The sequence below is a fragment of the Rattus norvegicus genome, chromosome 16 (genome assembly GCF_021556685.1).
Source record: "Rattus norvegicus strain SHRSP/BbbUtx chromosome 16, alternate assembly SHRSP_T2T, whole genome shotgun sequence".
Taxonomy (NCBI): Eukaryota; Metazoa; Chordata; class Mammalia; order Rodentia; family Muridae; genus Rattus; species Rattus norvegicus.
Genome location: NC_141549.1, coordinates 54,986,521 through 55,013,291, shown reverse-complemented (window position 1 = coordinate 55,013,291; position 26,771 = coordinate 54,986,521). Strand labels below are relative to the sequence as shown.

Sequence of the window (26,771 nt, the reverse complement as noted above, 5' to 3'; positions counted from 1 at the left end):
CAATGTGTGCTAACTCCAGGAGGGATGAGACAGGAGGATAATATCAATTCAAGGCCAGCCTTGGCTACACAGCATGGCTTTCTCAAAAAGCAAGGTCTAGGATGTAGATCAATGTCAGGCCCATTTATTGTATATATAAAATACTCTGGGTTTGCCTCCTCTAAACAGAAATTCAGAAATCTGTGACCTTTGTAGGCTAAGGAAGGGCTGATATAAAACACTGATAACTGTGGTATATGATGTTTACCTCGTTTAATTTTAGAATTATAATGTATTAAATTTTTCTCTTAGTACATTTCCTGTAATATTCTGTCTGTCATTAACACAAATGGCTTAAAATTCTGAGCAGATGGTGCACATTGTCACTATTTCTTCTTCATGGATTTTTTCCATCGATTACTTTATTCATGTGGCCTGGTATAAAACAGGTGACTGAGGTTCAAAGCGGTGGGGACATCCCTGAATTTCCTCAGCTTATGGGTGGTGACATCAGGATGGAAATAGAACAGATAACCTGCTACGCTCCCTCAGAGGACAGAAATACAGGTGACAGAAATATAAGTACACCTTAAAATCCAAACCATCACTGGTCCCCATCCCCACTAGAACTGTCTTCTGCCACTAACACACCAGGCCCAGAAAAGCCACTTTTATGTAAAACCCTGCACTGCAAACCAGTTAACACGTCTGTATTAATTTTCGGACTTTCAGAGAGAATCCAGAATAAGGGTTTCATTTAGAAGGAAGGAAAACAAAGTAGGAGGAAGAGCAGTGGCCTCTCTGAAGGCAGCCATTGCTTTGCTCCTTTGCTGTAGGAGAGTGAGGTCTTGGTTCACTTCTGCCTTGGCCAATTGGCCCTCAGCAGGTGATGATTTGGCATGGCTCCTGAGCTCAGGCCAACCATGGCCTTGCCTGCTCTTCCTGTGTAGTCAAAGCCCAGGGGCCTAAAGTCTCACAAACAGCACCATTGTGTTCTCTCTCTCCTCTCTCTTCCTGTTTCTCTCCCTCCCCGCCTCCTCTCTCTTCCTGTTTCTTTCTCTTCTCTCTCTCTCTTTCTCTCTCTCTCTCTCTCTCTCTCTCTCGTTCTCTCTCTTTCTATCTCTCCTCTTCTCTTCTCTCTCTCCCCTCTCTCCATGTCTCTCTCCTCCTCCACCCCCCTCTGTGTGTGTGTGTGTGTGCGCGCGCGCGCGCGCGTGCGTGTATGTGTGCGTCCATGTTGCCTCTTGCTAGTCCTCGCCCTTCTTCTTTGACACCCTCAGTATATTGAGCAGGGTGATCCCCATCATTCCATCCTCCTGCCTCAGCCTCTTGAGTGTTAGGATGGCTGCAGCATATCACCACACCCAGCCTCTCCTATGTCTTGAGGTGTGAAAGAAGCTAACCTGTCAAAATGCCTTGACCCGTCCAAGTGTGAGCAGCGAAATCCACGGGTGTCAGGGAGCCTTTTCTCGGTGTGTCTGACTGCCGGGAGGAAAGGAAAAAGAATAAGAGGGACCAACTGTATTATTTTCGATTTCTATTTAAAATTGAAAGTAGAGATAACCCAGAGCCTACCAGGAATGTATGTGTCGTGCTGGGCCTTGAAGGCTGCTCCAGGACAATGGTCCTTTCTCGAAGGGGTGACTTTTCCATGCTGTCAGGCATCGCGCTGAGCACACGGTTCTGTGGGTGCCTTCCCCTGTACTAGGAGGGAGATCATTTCTTTTTAAGAATAAACACAATCCTTAGGCCAACAAAAAAACCCTACAAATGTTCCTGTCATCCATTCATGTGTTCCCGTCATCCATTCATGTGTTCGATCCCACACTTGCCGGAACAACGTTCATTTACACATTGTCAGGCTTGCTATGGAGACACCTAAACCTGAGGCTGGGTGTGGAGTGCTTATTCACATCACCAGATTTAATAAAACTGTAATACAATAGGAGGTAAATGAGGCCCAGAGAATAAATAGTGCGTTTTTGAAGCACCAGACTTGTTTATGTGACCGCTGTCATCGTTGATTACTTTATCCTAGGATTAAACCGCTTAGCTTCGTAGCCCTGCTTCCTGGAAAGGGTCCTATTGATGCCTAAGGTGTGTGAGAGACGGTTTTCTCCCTCTCTGCTCTATGTCCCTACAAGCAGGACTCTTCTGTCCTGCATATATAAGTTTCCTATATCAGAGTAGGTGAGGGACACTGTAAGCCTGGGAGAGTCCTGGGTATGCACTGCCAACAGCACCCCTTCCCAGGCCCACAACTGCGTGAGTGAGCTGAGCTTGGGCTCTCCCCTGTGCAAGCACAGAAAAGATTAGCTATAAAAAAGAAGCAGATATAAAGGTCATTGATCATAATTTACCGAGCCCTTAGTCTGTGCACAGCATTTAAAGCTTATGAGTGCACCTAATGCTTTAAGGACTCCTTGATAAGGGAACGGCTGTTGCCGTTCTGAAGAAGAGAGGGCTAAGATTCGGGGCCACTGAAGTGACTTGGCTCTGTGTGGCCACGCTGAAGAGCTGCCTGACTCCTGCCCTTCGTGTTCTTCTGTTTACTACACCAGCCAGAGTCCCAGGTCTTTCCTTGGCACCTGACTTTCTAATTTAGAGCAAGCTGAGGTTTTACTTCACAAAACAACGAATCCGTCTCCTCGCTCCCTCCAGTCTGCTGGGCCACTCCATTCCTAGAAGCAGATGTATGAAGGCATGTTGACTAGATAACTAGCTCGCCCTTCCGTAGGACTCACTTATCCCGATATGCCAAGATTGTTTCCCACAGACTATATAAATGGTTGCAATTATAACACAATTCATCTTACAGAAACAGGGCGGGATCCGGAGGCTGCTGTGTTCTGCTCCCCAGCCTCAGAGCCTATCGGGGGTAACCGGTTCCGGGAGGTTTGAGCTGCTGCTGGGGAGGGCAGGTGGTCGATGCCAGTTTGCCTGCAGACACAACAACATATGCTGAACACCGGAGTACACAAAAGAGAAGGGCGCAGTATACACTCCTGATCGGGACCGTCTCCAAAGTTTTGTTTAAGATACTAAAGGGCAATGTGGAATCCGTGAGAAAGTTATGTTTGGTGGAAGAATGCCAGCCACCAGGAAGAAGCGAAACCTATTCTCGACATTTTTTCATCGATTTAATGCTGGGATGTCAAAGACATAATTTTGCTTTGAATCTTAACACACTGGCTGTAAAGTTTATTTGTTGGAGGGTTGAGAGAAAATCCTAATTAAACAAAATAGCAATGAAGGGGAAATTTCCTAAACAGAGTTCCAATGGCTCATGCCCTAAGATCAGGAGTTGATAAATGGGACCTCATGAAACTGGAAAGCTTCTGTAAGGCAAAGAACATAGTCAATAAGACAAACCTACAGATTGGGAAAAAATCTTCACTAACCCCACATCCAATAGAGACCCAATATCCAAAATATATATTTAAAAAAAAAAAAACCTCAAGAACCTACCACCAAAAAAAACAAACAACCTAATCAAAAATGGGTATAGAACTAAACAGAGAATTCACAGTAGAGGAATCTTGAATGGCTGAGAAGCACCTAAAGAAATGTTCAAAGTCCTTACTGATCAGAGAAATGCAAATCAAAACAGGGTGGGGAGGTGGGGAGGAGGTATGGGATGTAGAACAATTGGAGGGTGGACCAGAAGGGGAACAGAATCTGGAGTGTAAAAAAAAATAGTAATGACATAAGAATATAGCTATCAGACATCAGTATTCAAAAATCTGCCAGTTGTTTTTCCTTGCATAAAAATAGGCAAAAAATTAATTTATTCATTTAGTAATAAAATATAACCCCTGCAGTATGGCCTACTTTTGAGCAGTAGAGGTTACCAGAAAAACACAGAGGCGCCTACACTACCAGTGAGCTATAAATAGGCACAATCATTCTAAAGAGAATTCTAGCAAAACATGAATATTAGAAATATTCATAGCCTCTAACCTGACAGTTTTGCTTCTAGACAGCTCCAGTCGAAAACAATTTAAGGATGTTCCTACAACGAGTGATACAAAATGATGGCATAGATAATACAGAAAACAAATGGGAAGTCCCAGTAATGGAAAATACTTAGTAAATAACTATATAACCATATGAGTATTTATGATCACTAAAATCAATCAGTCTTTCACATATTTTGTACTGTGGGAAATGCAAATGTTATCGTGTCAGATAAAAAATAATACGCTGAAGAAGCAATGCACTGTACGACAGATGTAGAGTAGAGTAGTCTCTAGTGTAGAGACTAGAAAAGAAACCGTGAAAGCCTACATAAGATTCATAGGACATTCACCAATACTTAGGACTTAGTGATCCTTAATTTATATTTATTCCTTTTCTTAGACGATATATCTTTATTTTCAGTTATGTTTATCTGTGTGCCTCCCACACGTGTGTGAGATCAGATAAGGATGTCAGATCCCCTGGAGCTTGCTATACAAGAGAGTGCAAGCCAGCCAACTTGGGTGCAAGGCTCAAACCCTCTGCAGTAGCAGCCAGCACACTAAACTGCTGAGCGCCTCTCCCGCCCCTCTTATTTATACTTTTGATGTTGCCGTGATGGTCAGCAACTTTTTGGTATTAAAAAAAAAAAGCACAGGAAGTTAGCAATTCAATCCATGGTGAAGACCAGGGCTGAAGATATAGCTTAGTGACAGAGATCTTGAATGAGGCCCTGGGTTCAATTACCAGCATCAAAAACACAATAATAAGAAAAAGAAAGAGAATGTACAAATAGATACAAAGTGTTGGCAGTAAGAGGACGCCATATTGGATGATTATGGGTAAAAATAGAGAATCAAGAGAAGGGAAGGGGGTGGTAAATAATTACATATAATCAAAGGAGAGGTCTCCTCAAAGGGGACAAAAGCTGGACTTTACATACAAAACACTGCTAGACATGCAACTGTACAGTTTCTCTGTGGCATTAACATCCCACAGGGGAGCCAGGACCGGCAGCCATCTAAACGGACTCATTAGCAACAACAGAAAGAGTAACACTGCAAAGACTCATATTCAGAGACAGAGGTCAAAGCAGAGAGAGCATAGAACGTGGGGGTCTTGAGTTATCTCAGTAGGAAACAGAGATGGGCTTGGGTCCAAGTCCGAGTGTGAATCTCAAGCTGGAGCGCCTGTGGAGCTGACCATAGGACACTCACATGGGCAGGGTATAGAGAAAGCAGAGGGGGTGACCGTCCTGAGAAAGGAGGAGTGGGAGATAGCCTAAATGAATGAACACAGCCTGTAGACCCAAACTGCCCCAAGCTGACAGACAAAGAACTGAAAGAGGCACTTGGGTGATGTAAACGGAAGTGCCCATAGGCTCATATATTTGAATGCTTGGTCCCCAGTTGGTGGAATGATTAAAAGGTGCGGCCTCATTGGAGGAGGCGTGCCACTGGGGGTGGGCTCTGAGAGGAAGTGTGCCGCTGGGGGTGGGCTCTGAGGTTTCAAAAGCCCTTGGTATTCCGAGTTAGCTCCATCAATCTCTCTGTCTCGAGCTGTGCTTACGGACCAGATTAAGCTCTCTGCTACTGCTCCAGGACGATGCCTGCCTGCCTATCTCCTGCCATTTTTCCTGACAAATCACGGATTACCCTCCAACCCTCTGGAGCCATGAGCCCTAATAAACGTTTTCTTTTATCAGTTGCCTTGGTATGACGTCTGAGCACAGCAACAGGAAAGTAACTGGGACAAGTGCCGTGGATGCTTTCTGCAAAGTTCAGTTACTGATTAACTGCTAACAGCTGTTCTTGTCCCCAGCTCCTGCCAGCACCTGAGGGCTGACTCTCTACTGGCTCTGCCTTATCAGTGGAGTCTGTGGCCCTTGTTCAGAAAGTGGACTCCAAGCTGGAGCACAAGCGGTGGGGGTGGGGGTGGGGTCCCAAGTTGAGCTTCCTAGTGCCCCGATGTTTGGTAACAAAGACATTTTCGACTTTTTTTCAGCCTGTTTCCTCATCTTAGATTTGGAGGTAATATAGAAGTTTGTAGTCAGAATAAACTTTGGTACAGTTTACTTGGATGTTAGTTTTTTGTTTTTTTTTTTTTAAACCAACAAACAGCTGTCATTGTTAAGATGTTTCCTGACAACGAGCAGGTCCGCAGGATGCTCCTTGCAGCTCGGTGCTGAAGGGAGAAACCGCATTCTCATTAGCCTCTCGTGTTATTTTTCTATGTGAAATCTTTCTGTTCTAAAGAAACTGCGAAACACTTCTTTAAACTGTTTAAAAAAAAATTACTTTGTTTCAAGTTTGTTTTGCCTGTATGCAGTACCCCTGGCGGTCAGAAGAGGGCGTCAAATCACTTGGAACTGGAGCCATTGTGTAAATAAGACTGTGTGTGTGTGTGTGTGTGTGTGTGTGTGTGTGTGTGTGTGTGTGTGTGTGTTTTCAATGAGCCACCTCTCCAGGCCCATTTTATTTTATTTTGTTTGTTTATCATTTTGTATAACCCAGGTGTAGTTTAATGATGGGGATACTTTGAACAATGCATCCTTGGGCCACATTGTGGTCCTGCACAAACAGCTATGATCCCAGGAGTCAATGCAATTGTAAGTGACTGCTGTCAGATATTTGGTCAGTAATCTACTGGAGTATTGTTGTCCATGTTGTGCATTACTTTGCTTAAACCTTTCAATAAAAAAAAAAGTGTTTTGTAATTTAGAAGCATTAACTACCAGTTTTACAGATGGGGCCTCTAAATTTAATCCAAGCTCACCACCTTCAGTTTAATTTCCCAGGTTGCCTAAGCTGCAGTCATTTGCTTTCCTTCCAGCTGCTTTCTTGGTAACTGTCTACTATCTACACTGCTGGAGCAAAAGTGAACTCATTAGAAAAATCTACTGTAAAGTCTAGTGGAAGGTCCTTTCTCCAGAACCATTAACCCTAAGTGACAAGCACCCCTGGCCTTGGCAGCCTTAGACTGTCGAGAAAGAAAAAGACTTACAGTTTGGTTCCTCTCAGAATTTCATCACTGTAGACAGTGGGGGTTTTCAGTCTCTGTGGGTCTGAAGCAATTGAAGGCAGTCTCCTATGCACTGGTGTCTTCTTGGCAGAAGTCTGTGGTCCCCGGGTGTCTAGAACTCGGCCAAGTCTGAGCCGGGAAGATGCTCCAACCCCTCCCCCAGGCAGTTTGTCATCTTGCTCATTTCTGGGGAAGGAAAATCCAGTTAGTTACTCATACCTAAGTTTCCTGGAGTAGGAAACACGTAGCAGAGATCCCACTCTCTCTGGAGAATATGTTGAAGGAGTAGACATGTCCGTGAAGAGTGGAAGGGTAAAGATTGGTAATCCAATACTAAAGCTTGACTGACAAAGAACTCACATCTCTGCTCCCGGTTCCTCGTCTCTTCTAACCTAGTACACAGCAACGTTAACTTTGTGGCTGATGATAGAAGGACTGGTTTCACTTGTTAAAAAGTAGGATCAGGGTCTGGACAGATGACTCAGCAGTTAAGAGCATCCGTAATCCGATGCCCTCTTCTGGTGTGTCTGAAGACAGCTACAGTGTACTCATATAAGTAAAATAAATAAATAAATACGTCTTTTAAAAAAAAAGTAGGATCAGAATGAATAAAAGGCTGAAGAATTTCATCAGAGAAATGGCAACTATAAAAAAAGAATCAGCCAGATATTCTGGAGTAATGTTGAGGTTTGGTCTGTTGTTGCAATGCTTAATTCTATATCTGAAGGTCTAGGCCTGCAAGCGGCTTCTCCTGTTTACAAGCTTTTGTTGTGCAATCTGGTTCCTCAATATAAAACTATTGGCTAAACAAAAAAAAAAAAAAAAAAAAAAAAAAAAGGACTGGTTTCTGTCCTTGCGTGCATTCTTCCTTAACACTTACTGTGTTCGATCTGCAAAGTACGTGGGTCTCTGCTGAAGCGGCTTGGCTTGAATTGTCATGACGCCACTCAAGTCACGGTAGAAGTTGCTGGAGAAGCGATGGGGCTGAGGAAACTAGAATCAGAAGAGCAGCGTCAAGCAATGCCCAGGGCCACTTCACGGACAGCAGATGACAGACACTTAGCTAGCAAGAGGAACGTGTAACACAGCAGCAGTTTAAAAATAAAACGATAGGCACCATCTTTACAGAATTTATCTTCCCATGAAACAAAGCAAGGAACATCATGTTGGATGGATCAGAGACCAAAAGCAATAGCCACTTCCAAAATCTACTTCTAAACAGGAGAAGCAAAGAAAAGCTATCATAAGAGACACCCGTGGTTGTTTAGGTTTCCCAGGCTTGGAGTCTGAGGGGAACCATGAGGGGAAGGAGGTGTAAGAGGAGAAGCCACCATGGGTTAGGTGAGATCAAGAGAACATGGCTCTGAGGGCTGGCCAGTTGGTGTTAAGAGCAGTCCAGACAAGACATACTAAGTAGTAACTGGGTTTATAGAGAGAAAGGTAGATTCTAACAGCATTGGGAGTTGATGTCTGGGCAGCTCTTGTGCTGTTTAAGGCTTATTGTAAATATAAAGGCTGTGTGTGTCTTTTATCTGAGAACTAAATGGTCAAAGATGGGGAAGAAACCCAGGGTCGGGATTAAAATTTTCTACACTAACTTCTTCCTTATTCCTCCCTCCCTCCCTTCCTCCTTCCTTTTCTTCCTTCCTTCTCCATCCCTCACAGACGGTACACATCCGACCCTGTCTTACAGTTTTATCTCACTAAGCTAGCGACTAGTTTCACTCATCCATGCATCTTCCTCGAAGCATCTAAAAGGGGATATGTCATAAAGTCATGAAGAGTGTTCTATGAACCCTGGGTTAACACATTTGTCACGTTAGAGATGTGGGAATCATTTATAATGTTCAATGTGGCTAGAAATTTAGGGAAAATATCATTTGCTCTTCTAAACTGTAGATAATAGTTCTGTATCTCAAAGCAAAGCTTGGGTGTCCACTAAAGAATGTTGTCATTCTCATAGGCACCACACAACAACCATATTGCATTTTAATCTCATCGAGAAACCCCAAGTACTCTTTTTTTTTTTTTTCTGGAGCTGAGGACCGAACCCAGGACCTTGTGCTTGCTAGGCAAGTGCTCTACCACTGAGCTAAATCCCCAAACCCCCAAGTACTCTTTAAATAAGCTGTTTACTACCCTTTCTGAGGCAGCAATTGCTGTATTAAGTGATTTCTGTTGTTGTTGTTCTAAGACACCTTCAAACACCATGATAGGAGCTGGTCACTGTCCTCAAGCACAAGACAGTGTGAGATTCATGAGGGAGAGGGGTGAATAAAATGACACTCTCCACAAATAGATGCAAAGGGCATAAAAATACAGGAGTGGAGAGACAGGCGTCAGTGCACGTACCTGGGGTGGATTAAAGTGGGGAGCCAAGGATGGCTGGAGCGTTTCAGAGCTTCGAGATGGGGGGACACTGCAAACATCCGTGTTGAGACGAGACATGAGCACGTGTGGAGATCTACTCTCAGCCACTTTCAGCTTTTCCTTATGCTTTTTTCCATCTGCGTCAACAGAAAAAAAAAATCAATGAGAAATATGTATCCTGGGTTACCGTGAGTTTATGCTATAGACATTGATTTAACGGTCCTGACACAGAAGGCAGGGACTCTAGTGAACAACTGGCTACAGGGATTTCTTATCAATTGTAGAACAGATTACATCATGGGACAAAGAAGAGTCCCAGAGTAATGATGCCCCTTCCATGTGATCAAAGGTTGCCTGTGTATAAGGCAGAATGGTTACTTCCCATCTCAGTCATGTTCCGAGTCCAGCCTAAACATGAGGCGGGGCATAAGAAAGCTGTGGCTATGAGGTCTTTTCAATTCTTCCCCGGAGGCCAAACTCTAAAGAAGTACCTGTGAGTGCAGATTCCCAGGTTTTTCTAACGAGATCTTCCAGGATTTCTACAACATTGCTCCAAACGTGATCAAACACTTCTGCTGCCACGGCATCTCTGATACAGTCAACAGGGGAAATGGGAGGAAGCCCATGTTGACGCCACTTCTTGCCACGGAGTGTTGGGTTTTGTTCAAGATGCTCATCCCCACTAGGATGAAACTCATTCTCATTAGTAGACTAGCTGGGGTTAAGGTTGAAATCATTATCTACCTGTTTTCTTCTCTCTCTCTCTCTCTCTGTCTCTCTCTCTCTCTCTCTGTCTCTCTCTCTCTCTCATATATCTATATTTCTATCATCTGTTTACCTATTACATACCTATCATAGATCTTATGAACATATACATTGTAAACATGTATGTATCCATATATATCAATAAATATAGCATTGTCTTGTTAATGAGTCCCTTGTTATTGTTAAAATATACAATTTTAATTTGTCAAATATGTCAACAGAACTGGGAAACACAAAACAGGCAAGAAAAAATTGACTCTTTACTGATGCTTTTATTCTTTTTTTTGGATTCTCCATTTCTTTGTTTCTGCTGTGAACTCTGTTATTACTTTAACTATCTCGGGACTAAGTTTATTCTGTCTTCCCATGTGTAAAAGTCTATCTTTATTTCTATGCATTCCTCCTTTATTTCTAAACATAAACGTTTAGTGCTGTCATATCTACTTTTCGAGCTGTGGTTCTTAAGGGCCATCTATTTTGCTGTGCTGTGATCCAATCTCCATTTGTTTTGAGATGAACTATTCAGGAGTATCTGTCTAATTTCTCTCTTGATGAAGTCTCTGGATTTCCTATTGATTTCTATTTTGATGCCGTGGTGATCAGAAAAAAAATTCCATATGACTTGTAGTTTCCAGGACTTGATTCAGTACCTGGTTACATTTTAATGTATTGCTTTTAATCATGAAAAATTGTGATGTCATAAATTTTGTTTAAAACAAAATATGCATTTAGCACCAAGATTGGAACTTTCTCTTTATCTCCAGGAAGCTAAGTGTAGGGAACCTGGAGCCCCAAGGCATAAGGCTCCAACGTCCTTGTTCACTGTCATGAGAATGTTAAACAAAGCCCTTTCTTTCTATCTATCACATTGTTGAGAAGAAAGAAATGCCTTGCTCTAGCATTTACGTGTCCTACCAAGATCTAACCTCTTTGGGGTATATTTCTCTCAAAAGAACAGGAATTTCTCATAAGTAACAAATACACAAACTATTAAAAGCATATGATGAGTTGATATTATAACTACGAAGTATGGAAAATAAAATTCAGTTTACTCCTGCTTCCTGTCAAAAGCGAAATATTCTTCAATGTTTCCATCCATGTGGTAGACCTCTTCTTTCAGGGATGAACATGACGTGAGGTCCTGTTCTGTGCCATCGGGGTCTGTCAGGGCAGAAGCTGAGAGCACCTCAGGGACTATCTGAGAGCCAGAAATACACAGCCTGGGAGCAGAAACATCCTCATGAGAGTTCGTACAACACAGGAATGTAAGGCTTGCATGACACTGATGGACTTCTAAGTTATCTGCACGGTAACTGGTCTCTGAAACATCCCAAAATATTACATTTGACAGAATACCTATTTTCTGAACCAGTGGTGTGTGTGTGTGTGTGTGTGTGTGTGTGTGTGTGTGTGTGTGTGTGTGTGTAAGCCAGAGGACAACTTTGGGTCTTGGTTCAAGAGCTACCCACCTTGTATTTTGAGACAGGTCCTCTCATTAGCCTGTAGCGTGCCAAGGAGAATGGGTTGCCCTGCCAGGGATTGGTCTACTCCCACCTCCCTAGCACCGGAATCACAGGTACCTTTCACCACACCCAGCTTTCTTCTAAAACATTTAACCTCAGAGATCTTTTAAAAGGCTAAAGGTTTCCTAAAGTCATAAACCAGCACATGTAACCCCATCCCCCTTGCAGGTCTGAACGGATGTGAGAGCACAGCCCCCGCATTCGTAAGTGACAATCACAAGATTTCATCAAAATATGTTAGTGACCAAAAGACGACTGGACAAAATTTTATTTCTTTGCCTCGTGCCTAGAAGCTTAGAACCCATCCCAATGAGGTGTTTGATTTTGAGTTAGGCTTTATCTTTTAAAATCTTTAAAACATGCGAATTCCCCTGTGCTTATGCGTTTATTCGATGTTTGTTTTGCATATATGCACAAACACAAACACATCTGAAGACAAAGCATCAATCTAGTGTCAGAGCATTTTGTGAAAAGCATTGTGCCTGCCTCCGATTGAAATCTCAATCTTCATGTAAATTAGTTAGAGTCAAGACTCACGGAAAGTTAAATATGAGGAGAGTTACAATAAAGTTAACAAATATTCTAGGGTTAAGTTTTTGAGACAGAGTCCATGTAGCCCAGGTTTGCCCTAAGTTTGCGAAGGAGCTGAGGATTACCAGATCCCTCTGCTTACTCTTCTCATGCTCAGATTACCACGTGTGCACCACCATGTTGGCTACAAATATTTTTTGTACAAACGACACATATAAACTTACTCTCTGGTGCTGCTGATGTGGTTCGGGACATGAGGCTTCTGACTAGCAGAACTAGGCAGGATCCCCTGGAAGTGTTGGAAACCTTCATCAGTTGGTGGGATGAGCTGTCTTCCTAACACCCTGCAAGAGAAGAACGGCTGGGAAGCTGGGAGTTCCTTTTGTCAGACAAGAGGAAAGTTTTTCATGATTTTAAATGTAGAATGCGATACTGGATCTGAAGGGCACAGAGGGTAAGGTGTAGTGTGTATGGGGTTGAGAGACTTATCACAGTGTTGCAATGGCTCTGTTCAGTCTGAACTAAAAGAGCGAGCAGAGGTGTCCAGCCCCGTCACCACTTACGTTTATTGGTTGATCAGGTGCAAATCAGAATCATAGTTAGCTTGAGAGAGTGATGAATGGCTTAGAGAGAACGAACGAGCCACCTGAAGATCTAGGGTTGTGTGTTCTCAACCTGGGGGTCACTATTTCTTTGGGGGTCACATATCAGATATTTACATTATGATTCATAACAGTAGCAAAATTAGTTATGAAATAGTAAAATAATTTTATGGTTGGGAGTCACTACAACAGGAGGAACTGTATTAAAGGGGCACATGCAGCATTGGGAAGGTTGAGAAGCACTGTTTTCCGCAAAGAGGCTCAGAGAAACTCAATACAGACCGACATTTGCATAGGCCTAGTTAATAAAAAAAATACTTAGACCTACACTCTCGGCCGGTGTTTTTTTTTTTTTCATTGTCTGTCTTCCCTTCTTGGTTTTCATAGGAACACGGAAGGTGATGGTGAGAGAAAGGACTCCTGACGTGGGGGAAGTGCACCGTGCCCAGAAAAGTGACCCACACAGTCTCCTACCCACTGCCCACATCATATTCTGAAGGGCTGCATGAAGAATTGTTTAAAGCTGACTAGGCAAGACTTCTTTGATGTTGGGTATTTATGGATTTTGGTTTTGTTTTTTCTTGTTTTGTTTTTTTGTTGTTGTTTGTTTTTAAAGCATGGTTTCATTATGTATCCAAGGCTGGCTTTCAACTAACGATCCTCCTGCCTCAGCCTCCTAAGTACTAGGGTTACTAACATCCCTCAGCACGCCTAGCTAAGACAGCGCGTTCTAAGTTCCCTTGCCAAGCTAATCAGAAAAGCCAAGCATACGTGTGTTGGTGTTCCACTCCATTCTGCTCAGCTCAGAACTTGAGAACACTAAAATGGGTTCCTCTTCCCCCTAACAGCAAGGCTGAGTGAAGAAAGAAAGCCGTGCTTCCCACCCACACTTTCCGTCTTGAATATAAAGAGTAATAAATGTCTCCTTTCAGTCTGAAGAAGATTAAAGAGGAATGGAAGTCTGGGCCCTTCTAGCAAGTTTTTCAGCAAGTGACTTATTCAGCCCCTGGAGCACCACCATTACCATCCCCCGCCCCCACCCCACCCTACCCGGCAATATCTACTCTCCCCCAGCCCAGTGCTGATGCTCCCAGCCAGACAGGCGTCTGCCACTCTCACAGAGTGAATTCAAAGACGAAGGGACACTCCTCAGACTTGCAACCAGCGTGTATACAACATGTCTCGGAGAACAACCTAGATTTCCATCTAACAAGTTAAAAGGCATGTGCCCAGCTTTCCTTGGGACCTAAGACTAAGTTCTGGATAAGAACTCTAACTTGGGTAAATGTTCTTAGTCACAATGTGTTGGCGGAATAAAGGGAAATCGCTTGTGCGTAGATCTGAGCCTCATTCCAGAAGATTTCTGTACCTAAGGTGGAGGGATCTTCTTGCCCATTCGTTGCATTCAGTCAGGAGGTTCTGGGTCTGGGCACTCACTTTCCCTTCAAATAGCAGTTCCTCAACCTCCCAAAACAGCTGCTGGACTTTCTGTGCATTGACTTTGTCAAATTCCTGAAACAGAAGTACATATTCAAAGACCCCACTCATCTGTGTCCACGCCACCGTCATCCGCCTGATCTCAGGATAGAGATAACCTCACTAAAAGTTACAGCGCACGGGCTTCATCAACGGTGTTTATATAGTGGAGGGCACTAAACAAGAGGAAGAAAAACAAGGTAAAATTGTGGGCTCTGTGGCGAGATAGACCAGTACACTAACTTTTACTTTTCTGATCAGTGATCTCCTATATTAAGTCTGACATTTATTAAATAACAGTAGGAGTTACAACATCAATTATGAGATCATTCAAGACTCCTCCTCATAGATACAAAAACTGATCTTTACTTAGCCAGCATCATAGGGAATGGGGTTGGGGAAATGACGAAGGAGACTAGAGATTCTGCAAATCTTAGTGAAACCAGAACTTCTGCAGTTAAATATCTCACTGGCCTGAGAATCTCATGGTCACAAAATACCCAAAGTCGAGTTAGTGTTGATGGATGTCTCAGGCCAAGGCAAAAGTGAAACACCTGGCTTAGACTTCCGGGGCACAGGGTACAGGTTGGGGGTGTCAGGGTCCTCGAATCATAGAGATATCTTACAGCGTTTGCTTTTCCATAACTTCCTCTTACTTGCTTTCTTCGCTGTGGAGGCTGTGTCTGAGGTGTCTAGCCGTAGGATACTATTTAAAAGTTAGGTACAGTGGAATAGCAGGCAGGGTTGTAGAGTGGGAGGAAGAAAATCATCAACAGCTAAGGCTCTGGGCTACCCATTAACCAGTTTTCTCTACATTTTGACATCTTGATATTTTCACATGCAACAGTTTAAATACATAAATATATAATATACATGATATACTTTGTAATGCTTAGATAAATAGTAAAAAGATCTTTTTTTGAACCTAAGAAGCAATTCTTAGGACTGTGTAATGTGAGGCTGGTTTGGGTCCCTAGCGTCCAACTGAAAGCTGTGGGGATTGTGGGGAGGGTAGGAGCATGCCCCTGTAATTTTGCTGGGACTGGGGTTGGGGAGGTAAGTTGATCCCTGGGCTAACTTCAGGTTCAGTGAGAGACTCTGTCTCAACAACAACAAAAGTGAGGAGAGCAGGAGAGGAAGAGATTGAAAGGTGACCTCTGACCTCTGAATGGCATCACAGTTAAGTGCTTGCCCTCTCCCACAAACACACAAATAAATAAATGACTGAAAAGTAATTCTCCATAAACCATCCCCATGAGGCTGTTGAAACTACCAAAGACATACATCATCTCTCCACGAAGAAACTGAGCTCCTCTCCGTAGACAGTCCCGTGGTGGAGCTCTGTGTGGAAGAGTCAGGCCATGAATTGTGGGCCTCTGTGGGTGTGCGGCTCCCACTGGATGAAAAGGATGAGGGGGACTCGCTGTAGGAAGAAACACAGAGATCACGTGAGCTGGGAAGCTCGGCCATTCTACCCAGGTTTGACTTCTCTGCTCAGACCTGCTTCCTCATTGTCCCCTTAAACATGTTTTCGAAAGTTCACAGAAAGCTGGTTTAACAATCATTTTGTTAAGTATCATTTTACTTGATCAAAAACAAAACAATATTAATGATTCTGCCCTGCCCCAATATTTACTAAGCACATCTTTGCTTGGGTCAGCATTTAAAATAATTGTTTCTTACCTGGAGAATTTATCAATGGCTTTCTGCACATTTCTCGTAAAATTTGTAGGTAAAGGATATTTGTTCTTTTCAGAGTTGTGCTTCCTGATTCCTTCTGAAAGTCCCCTTCTGAGGAGAAAGGGGGGAAAGGGAAGTCGGACAGAGCTAGTGTGTATGGGTTTATAATCCTCTCCCCCCACTCCCACCTCCCACCCCCAGCCCCCGCTGTTCAGGGTCACCCCTCTTCCTCCCTACAGAGGCTTCAGAACTCGTTTTTTATTTGTCTTAGAATCAAGGCTGCCAGCAAACTAAAAGAATACTTACATAATCTGAAATTATAATAACAATTGTGAGAAAGCCAAAAAACACAAAGTTGTGGAGAATAGTTGAGGATACTTCTGACATAGCTCTTTTCCAAGGCCTAAGGCTTGCTTGTCAAGAGGAGCATGGTCTGGCTTCGTGCTGCTCTTTAACCAGGCCCCTTACAAAACCCAGTGAGCATGCCACAGCAATCATTAATCCCATATCAATTACTGAAACCCACCAAACTATCTGAATCACTCAGAAGCCATTCGAACATGTAATTGTACTACTGTCCGGTGTGCATTACGGATTTCCAAGGGCTCAAAATGTTAAAATTTAGTGAAAATTAAAATATCTAAAATAACCTAAGTAAACTATTAAACCAACATGGCCCAGTTCATGTTAATCATTAAAATACCCTGTCAATGAACCTTCTAAAGCTTTCCTTCCTCTTTATCCAAATCCCACTTCATGTTTAGCAGAGAGTCAATTGTGTTTGCTGGTAGAAAGAATAGATTCCATCCTAAGAAAGCACGTATTAACTTAACATGGGGGAAAGACCTGAACTTTCAATACTTCAAATAAAGCGACCATTTGGTGTGCTTTAAAGCTAAAGGTTAGCTTTGCTTTTAATTAAAATGGTGGCTAACTTTTTACATTTTTACATAAATGGAAAATACCCAGCCTTTACATAACCTACTTATGTTCGCTGTGAAGGTGAATTTTTAAAAAGTTAATACTATCTGAAGAGATTAGTCAAGAACATCTGCCTTATACTGATGTTTTTTTGTGCAGTGATTAACAGAACGGTGTTATTTTCCATTCCTACTACCTATACATTTTAAGTGCAGTCAAAACATTCTGAGGCAAAGATGTTAAAAAAAAGCAGAAAAAAAAACTTAGCCCATTGAAAGCCTTTATACGTTCTTGTGCGCTCTCTCTCTCTCTCTCTCTCTCTCTCTCTCTCTCTCTCTCTCTCTCTCTCTCTCTCTCTCCCATGCTCCCAGCTCGCATGCTAATAAACCACTTTCTATTAGCACTGTTCAGATGTTCCTAAGCTGTCTTTAAAATCGCTTACACTGTGATTCAACTTTTAGGTAATCATAGAAATTCTGATAAACCAGCTTTTCAAAGATCAAATATGTCGACTAGACGTATTTTGAACAGTAAGGAGCATGACTTAGATGTGAGCTAACATGCCATCCAGACAGATGGTGTCATGATGCAAGACTGTGATGGTTTTCTTTCTGACGCCTTCTTCATGGTGGACTCACCCACTGATGTCTCTTCCCTGGGGCTCAACACCCACATCTGCAAACCGAGAACACAGCAGCCATGGTCCCTCATCCTAGAAGCATCCATCACGAGACCCACGGAGAAGCTAGAAGGCAGGTCACTCACAGCTGACATGGCATTCAAAGCAGTCTGCAAAGAGTCCTTTGCTCCTTGTGTTATGTTACTATTAGGTTCAGTCCTTAGGTTTCTCTGTTCTCTAGCCAAACACTGATTCCATGCATAACTTTGAACCTCTTAATCCCCTGTGAACGGCGCTCACTTCTTCGTGTTCTGCTCAGACGAAGGGTGCAAATTTACAGGACTGATCCGAGCCTGTGAGCACTTTAAAACTTACACCCGGTGCGATGTCTGTTAAAGTCACGATACCCAGTATGTAGACATTTGCTAGTTTTATGTTAGTCCTTTCCTTACGCTTAGTTTTAGAGATAGTAACAGTTTGCTCGTGTGCACATTTAAAACCAAGATGTGGGCTCCCCTGAGCTGAAAGGAACCATAAGGCGCATGGAAGTTTTAGGGCTAAACAGAGATCTCCAGGAGTTCCTCCAGAGACTTCACTTAGTCTGTATTAATTAATTAATTAATCAATCAATCAATCAATTAATGGTGAATTTCTGACAACCTGCAAACCTCGGTTCAAGCTGCTCTGTGGAAGTTCAAATGTTAAACAGTCCTCACAGCCTTCAAAACACCATTTCTCTGTCCGAAAGCAGTATTTGAAATCGGTACAGTGTTTAGATTAAAACGCAGAATCGTCAGGGTGTGTGTGTGTGTGTGTGTGTGTGTGTGTGTGTGTGTGTGTGTGTGTGTGTGTGTTTTCTTTCTGCAGGCTGAAAGTTGAGCAAGGGCCTCCTCACACAAGCCAGGCAAGAACTCTACTCCTGAATTAAAACCAGCAAGGATCTGACTGTGTGGCAAACAAACCCAAGGGGAGGGGGGATGATCCTCTGAAATCTAAGACGCAATCCTAGTTCTGGGGACTGTTGGAGAAGCCTTCTGGTACACAGTACTGCTTCTCTGAGCGCAGAAGTGACATCACTTGGGAAGGCCTGCTGATGCCAGCATGCTACAATTTCATGAATGAATGCAGGAAGGAACGCACACACCAGATGGGATTTCGCCTTTGCAGGCCGGAAAAAAAAAAAAATCACGCACTTCTCACAAAACCAAGCCATGATCTAGAACTCATTGCACCCAGCCCGGGTGAACTTACCCAATTACAATCAGCCCCAGGCTCTGGCTCTTGTCCCACAGGCCGGGCCGGGAGCCTCCGGGCCTGGGCAGCACGGTGCGGTGACTCCCTGCGCCGTTCCCACGCGAGGCAAAGGCTGCAGCATGCCCCCGGATCCCGGGGACCTCAGCAACGCGCCTGCCCAGCCCTGAGCCCCGAGCCCCGCTAGCGCTGCGCCCGCGGTGTGTCCAGGACCCGCGAGCCCGCAGAGACGCAGCTAGCCGCGCTGGCGGAGCCCATGGGCGCGGCGGATCCCGGGGCTCCGGGCAAGGCTTCCCGCTCCAGTCCCTCAGGTCCAACGGAGGTTGGATACCACAGCGAGGTCCCCCAACCCTCCCATCCCTTCTGCCTCCTGACTCTGCCGCGACTGGGGTGGGCAGAATCGTGGCCAGCACTCCCCGCCCCTTCCTGCCCTCTCCGGCCCCGACCTCCGGAAAAGCTGGCCACTGCTTCTGCAGATCACAGATTTCCGAACCCAGAGACCAGAGTTTTTGGTGGCCTCCCTGAGACAACCCCACAGTCTTCTCTAAAATGTTGATTTTCCCAAGCCCTGATCCTTCCAGCCTAGCTTCTCCAAAATAGCATTTAGATTCCTGAAAGAAAGGCAAAGAACTGTGCAAGACTTCACATCCCTCCTCTCAGCCTCAATGAGATGTAAGGTTTCAGGTGAAAAACAAGAGAGGTTTAAAATAACCAAGACCTAGGTCTTGTAAATGCAAGATCAATTAATCGGAGCTTTAGGTCTGATGGTACACATGATCAGCATCCTTTGCTGTGTAAGTCTGTGATTCTGCACACAGATCCTCAAAGTAACGCAAACCAGTCATTTTACTGTAAGCCAGAGAACTTCGTTACCGTTCGACTCATTTGGTTTATAATGCATGTGTTTGTTTCCTTGCGTGTTTTGAGATGAAGTCTCTCTCCTTGTAGCCCAAGTTGGTCAGGAACTGACTATGTAGCCAAAGCCAGTTCCAAACATAGCAATCCCATGCACTGACCACTGGGGATTATGAAAGTGAATTACCACATTCATTTGTGTGTGTGAGCACACGAGTGTATGTGCAAACGCACGTGCGTGTGTGGGTGCATGGGTGAGAGCACGCGTGTGTGTATATGTGTGTGCATGTGCACACATGGGTGCATGGGGGTATGTGCATGTATGTATGTGTGTGCATTGTGTGCAGGGATGCATGGGGGGTGTGTGTATGTGTATGCGTGGGGACCGAACCCAGGGCCTTGCGCTTCCTAGGCAAGCGCTCTACCACTGAGCTAAATCCCCAACCCGCAGATATCTACTTTTAAATATCAATGTATCGCAAACTTATGACTGGAATGAAACAATGGTTCTAGATGTGTGCAGCTCACCAGTAAACTGCTTCTCTGCAGTCCTTAGTGCGATCTCCAGCTGCACAAAACTCAAACTAAAAACCCCAAGGTCGAAGCCCCATGAGAACCCCCTCTTTCGTGTCTGCATGCCCATTGTTGGCACCTTCCAAGACCTAATGGCAACTAAGAAATGCTGAGAGTGGGAGAAATGGCTTTCCCCAGGGAAGAGCCCCAGTAAAAAATGGTGAGTCTTAAAGTCGCATACATATAGGTAACATTATATGGATGCAGCGGATGTTATTTATATAATTAGGCACATTTATACATATATACATATACTCATATAGACATATCCGTATATATAAGAACAATTAGAAAAAAATAGCAGCCATAACTTTGAGAGTGAGGTGGGAGATGCCTTGGAAGGGTAGGGGGAGGAAAGGGATGGGGATACCTGAGGTACATGCATTTCCATTTAAAAAATACTTTTTAAAAGACTAAGAACTCATTTCCCCATATTCACAATCTGCAGAATTCAGACGTGCTGTCAAGACTTGCTTTCTGCTCCTCATGAGGCCACTCAGATTTTTTGCCTGGTGGCTGATCGTATCTGGAGGATCCACACTGGCTTCACGCAGGTGTACACCCAATGGGTAGAGAAGTGGCTCGTTCGTGGTTAAAAGCCTGGTTTTAGTTGGGCATCCCGTCTGTGAAGCCTCAAGATGTCTTCAAATAGTTCCTCCATCAGGAGGGCCAACAACCAACACAGTCGCACGGGACTCCAAGAAACTAGACACCGTCCACTCCATCAAAGCCTAGCCTGAAACGGGGGAGGAACCTTTCTACTATATACTATAACTGAAGTGGAGTGAACCGAATTGAAGGCGTGGAAAATAAACCGCACTTCTTGTTGGGAATTATGCCCCAGTCGGCAGCCATCTTGAATCTACTAGTCGCTGCTCCTGAACGCATAAGAGTAGGTCCAAACGTGGGCGGGACAGCTGCTTACAGGCCATTTCCTTCACATCCAGAGGCCTGTGAGCAAACAGCTCAAATGGACGCCCGCAACTGTTCCTGCTGATGAGTAGAGCCTCTTCACTCGAGCCCAAGGGCCGATTGGTGAAAACTGACATCTCTGTCAGTGTCTGTCACTATCACTTCAGCTGAAGGCATAAATAAGCCGTTGTCCTAAATTTTGAATCCCTAGAATGACATACGGCAGAGAACGTCTTGGGCCTTGCTCGATTTCTTCTGTTTAAATCTGAAACTCGTGTCAGGATCCAGATGATGAATGTGGGCTCTTTGGAGCCCTTTCTTGGTTTCCTTCCCAAGGTGGTCATGTTGAATAAAATTCCTTTCTGATTTTTTTTAAACATTACTCATCTTTACTTTTACCATTGCCCCTTTTAATTGGCGTATGGAGTGGATGGCAGAGCCTTTGGGGGTTCCAGAACCACGGCTTTGGCCTTCAAAGCTCCAGTTTCAAGAGGAGCCATCAATCAGCCTTCTACACAGAAGTGGGTGGGACGGGGATGGGGTAACTGTATAACCAACCCTCTTGTACAACAAACGCAGCAAAGGGAGGCTCCAGCAGACATATGCTGACAGTTTCCCATGAGTGCTTCTGCTCTCTGTCATCTCCTCAGGCCTATTGCACTGTTTCCAGTCTCCATTCTCATGGGTAGTGCTAAAGTGCTTACCTATTCAGTAGGCTCGCACGCTGGTTCCTCCCAGAGGTTTGGGTAAGAGGTCCAAAAGCCGGCTTCCTTTCAGTCCAAGACAGTGGTTCCCTCCAACACTCCTCCCACAACTCCCCTGTAGCACACTGCCATTTACTTAACATTCGTGAGATTTCACTGTGTTACCCGTAAGCCATACCATCATTGTGAGCTGGCCCTTTGGCGAGTATCAAGTTTCTGATGGGATTTTTAGGATCCTTGAGAGCCATGTGATATAAGAAAACACTTCAGCTCTTTCTGAGGTCTTTATAAGCCAACCCTTTGACCTCAGCTTCACTGCCGTGTAGAATCTGATTCCTGAACAGAACCCACCTCCTAGTGTTACCTAGGGAGACAGCCTTACCTCCAGAGCCTTAGACAACCAAAGTGCAGGATCTGAGCGGGAGTGATGATCATCTAGTGCACGCCTAGACCAGGACTGCTCAATTATGCATAGCTTTTGTCCTGACTCCTATTTCCTGAGGGTTCCGTCCAACACCTGAATGGTTCCATATTCATTTATTTCTATGGCATTCAGTTCACATCCACCTTTGTTCCAATTTCAAAGTCTAGAACGACGCTTCCTGCTTCAGTGATGAAGTGATAAACTTCTTCTTATTCAGTGGATCTAGACGGCCCACCACTGCCCAGAAGACAAGTGAATGCACCTTTATAAGCACAACTATACACACACAGACACACACACACACACACACACACGCGCGCGCGCGCACACACACACACACACACACACACACACACACACGCACAAACACTCGGCAACATCAATGGTGAGTGGTTCACTGTGCCAAATGCACCTTAATAATAGGTGTTAAAAATAAAACCTTCTCAAATATGAAATTATTGTTAAATTTGAAAATTATACTTAGTACTTGCACTAAACGTCTTATTCTTTCCCCCAATTACTATCCAAGGCTCTGATATGAAAATATTGTAGCCCAATGCTCAAAAATTCCAATAGATGGCGCCACATCCCTTTTTGTCATTAGACTCCTTCCATAGACCGTGTTTTTTGTTGTTGCTTTATCTGTTAAGGTTTTGTTTGTTTTTCAAGATTTAGGATTTATTAGATTTTCATTCCGGAAGAGATGGGGAATCTTGTTTAGATCAGAAACCACTCTTTCTGTGGCAATTACCTGGCAAACACAGCACACAGGAAGTGCCTCCTCTACGGAGGGAGAGCTTTCAGTTTGTCAGGCAAATAGGACCGGAAGCTTCATATTCTAATTCTTTTTTTTTTTTTTTGGTTCTTTTTTCCGGAGCTGGGGACCGAACCCAGGGCCTTTCGCTTCCTAGGCAAGCGCTCTACCACTGAGCTAAATCCCCAACCCCCATATTCTAATTCTTTTCATGAAACCTATCCTGAGTGATGCTCCTCTCCCATACAGAAGAGAAAAGCAAGGTCAGCAACATTGTGTAAATTGTCAGGGGCAAGCCGTTTTATACAAACTGGCCCAGTCTGGCCTCATATATTTACTTTATAAAGACTCATCCCAAACTCATGGGTCTGAATTGCGTTGGAGTTCTTTTCCTTGTATGCTTCTTTTATCTATAAACAACAAATATGTCCCACAACGTTTACTAACATTTCGAAAGCATGTTCCGTATGTCAGGCCCTGCTGTAAGTGCTTGGTATAAGAGAGTATACTCATGTTTCACCCCCGTTTATTGTGAAGGAATAAAACGGAAAGGAAAGGATCTGACTGCTCCTAGGTATGGTGGAGGAGAAACTTTATTATAGACACGTGGGCGAGCATAGTCAGAGACAGAACATCTGGGAGAATCCAGAGTGATCATGACAGGAGAGGGGGGAGGGGAAGGGATAAGAGAGAGAGGAGAACCTGGTGCAGTAGCCAGGACACCAAAGGTACAAAAAGGGCAGGCAGCCAAAATAGCTGGATTAAATAGGGAAAATCCTCTGGGCAAAGGGCAGCCCAGTCTCTGGGCTGGAGAGTTCAGGTTAGGGGGCAGGGTGACAGCCATACCATACCGTGGAACAAGTAGGAACTGAGGGATGCTGGGAGAACTGGAAGCGAGGTCTGTTTTGATATGCCAAGGAAGTGCGTCAGTTGTTTGTCTGGGTTTGAAATTTAACATTGTCGTCCCCTGTGGAATCAGGACAAATAGGTTCTTTGGTCCTCGACTGGGCCAGGAAAACCAGAAGTGTTACAGCCCTTAGAAGGGAAGCAAGGAGGTTTGGGTGGCCGGGGTACTGAGTCTGGTCCAATACTGCAGCGGCGCCAGTGCCTGCGACAGGAGCGACTGTGGCTGGCAGTGGTGGGCGGTGGTGAGCCTGACCAGTCAGGCAGGTCCAAGGTCCACTGATAAATGCTTCAGGAGAGAAACCTCTTCCCCAAGTGTTTACATCTCAGTAAAACAGCCACTCTCAAATGATCCTCGGCAAAAAATAATGTATGCACTTTATTGCATGTGGTTAGGGACTTTATAAACATTGAGGAGTAGGGCGGGGTCCAGGGGTAGATGCTTGCCTATTGGCTCAGTTTGAGATGCTCTATTTGCATAGGGAAGGACTCCGGGTGAGTGTTTTCCCTTCCTGACAGATTGGCAAGGTCCTCAGTGGGGTGTCATGACTATGTGTTCCAGAGCAGGTAGAGACAGACAGGGAGACGACATCCCACTCCTACTGTTCTCAATGCTGAGATTCACCGAGTCTGAGCTCACTTAACCTGACTAGTTCTTCTGTCTGGTGGCACGGTCCATCGGCCCCACAAACACACTGAGGGTTGCGGTGATTAGTACCACCCTGCAGGTCAAAAATCTGAGGCAGAGAAGGTGATGGCTGGGAGATGGTAATTGCAAGGCGTAATCAACGTGTAATTCAGTCTGCAGGGTATACAGCCCGAGCCCGCTCTGGGCGATAGGAAGACTCTGTGGGTTCGATTATTTAGCAACAAATGAATTGCTAACCTGAGAAGTGATCACATATGAAAAACTGTAAGACTTGTTATAAAGAACGAGAAAAAAATTTAAAATTCCATGAAGTTCACTATTTTACCCAAGATCACAGAAAGATGCAAGGTTAGTATATTACTCACGATAAAACACATGGCCAAACTCTGAAAAGAGAGGGTGAAATCTATAAAGGACATTAGTCGTTGGACAGAAACACGATATTGTCATTAGTACGACGCTTTATCAGAGAAATGGAAAATTCACATTTCAATTTAGTACATTGGAAAAATGAATTCAATGGAGTTCTGTAAGACCCATTTTTTTCCCTTGAATTTTGAGATTTATTTTATCAGGAGACCATGGAAGAAGAAACAACACAAAATAGATTTATGAAAAACAAAAACAAAAAACAGTTCGAATCCTCAAGTTATAATGTAAATATAATCTAATTTTTCTGACTTTTTGCATTGCTGAGTTTTATTTCTTCCTGTCAAAGGCTCAGCTGAACACCACAGATTTGTAGAGATTCCTAGGCTGATGATGACTGTATGATTTCACACAAGCGAAGTGTTAAAACATAGTTGATGCTCATGGTATTTCTGGCCCACTCTTTGTGAATTCAGCTACTTACAAAAATTTATGACATCAAAATCAAGCCTTAAGTATTTTATGCCCATTCCTGCATAATGATATTCACTGGATTAATTGTACACGTTTATACCAGGGGCTTAAGACTGGGCCTGACACTTGAAACATGCTCAAAAAACGCTCATAAAAATGATCACATGTGTATGGGCACAGGCTCCCAGCTGAGATCACACAAGGTGACGTCATTCTACTCTTGTCTTGTGAATCCTTGTATTAGAATGGTTCCCAGGTATAGACTTATGTGATGTATTATGTTTGTAAGCACGAGAAGGATTTGCTGGCTGAGTATGAAGAACCATACTGTCAGGTATGTTTATATTGACACAAGGTATGTTGCTACTAAAAGTTGTGAGGTTTATGTTAGTAAATCACTTATGTGTGTGTTCAGGACTAACTTTTGTACTCATAGACACAAACACACATAGATAAGATTAGATATTGATCAAATCATGAAAATGTTGAGTCTAGGGTCTCACGGGAACAAAATCGTATTGTCCCTAGGAACAAGCTTCTAAGTTCTGGGACGCCAGGTATGTACAAGAAAGAAGCCCGGTTCCCAAATTGACTGTTTTGCAGGAACTCTGTGGAGCAAACGTCACTGTAGGACATAAGGAAACTCACTCTGTTTTTATTCACACTCATTGATACCCATTGCTACACAATCTCTTTTAAAATCTATTGCTTAGCTTCAAAATCCTGTTCAAATATGACAAACATACAAAAACTTCCAAACAGTAGGAGGCAGTTCCCTGAGTCCAGCCATCAAGAACAAGTTCTACCTCGCTGGCTGGGCCAAAACTGAGTTCACGTTCCCAGGCCCCAGAACTATCTCCTATCCTGCTTCTTCAGGTGGTCCGTGTTTGTCTGTTAACCAGTGAAGAGGGAAGTTGCCGATTATGTAAATGGTGGTAGATGTATTGCCTATCACAATTTAATTGACCACAGCTTGTTCATTCCTTTGTTCCCTTATCACATTCTAAATTCTGGACCAAAGTCCAGGAGGGGACCTGACTGCAAGAGCTGAATCAAGAACCCTGAAACCAGGTGACCGGGAAAAGGCCCAGTCACCAACATTAACTTCCTTGCTTAACCCCTTGTGCCAAAGTATGATTGATTAGAGGGAGTCACCGCACTCCCTCTTGTTTTGTGTTCCCATAGGTTAAAAATGTACACTGTCCCTTCAGGGACACAGCTCAGATGCTGAGCTTGCCGTCCCCCTGCACACATAGAAAAGAAAGCTTTCATTTCTAAGCTTCTGCCTCTGGAGTGAGTTTTCCCAGCTTCTACCCATAACCCCAAGAAGCTGTGGAGATGATTTAAACACTAAGGTTAGTTCTAAGCCTAGAGTCTTAGTACGGAATGCTGCAATACGCCTGTTGCCTTCTGTTCCCACTGACCACAACTGAGTTCTCCATTTTCAAGTCGCACCTCA

At 44.0% G+C, this 26,771-nt stretch overlaps 2 protein-coding genes across 1 annotated transcript in view; both read right to left on the bottom strand.

Moving 5' to 3' along the window:
- Positions 1-26,771, bottom strand: part of Erich1 (glutamate-rich 1) — a gene marked incomplete at its 5' end in the record, with an annotated part of 52,793,804 nt that overhangs the window by 28,651,072 nt on the left and 24,115,961 nt on the right.
- The window catches only part of Fam149a (family with sequence similarity 149, member A), a 59,250-nt gene that overhangs the window by 6,858 nt on the left and 25,621 nt on the right, over positions 1-26,771 (bottom strand). Inside the window, 12 exon segments of the mRNA NM_001427705.1 lie at positions 1,383-1,461; positions 1,555-1,683; positions 2,796-2,919; positions 6,940-7,143; positions 7,838-7,950; positions 9,310-9,464; positions 9,819-10,009; positions 11,145-11,312; positions 12,371-12,490; positions 14,118-14,260; positions 15,509-15,647; positions 15,908-16,015. Coding sequence (NP_001414634.1) covers positions 1,383-1,461; positions 1,555-1,683; positions 2,796-2,919; positions 6,940-7,143; positions 7,838-7,950; positions 9,310-9,464; positions 9,819-10,009; positions 11,145-11,312; positions 12,371-12,490; positions 14,118-14,260; positions 15,509-15,647; positions 15,908-16,015 — 1,673 coding nt within the window.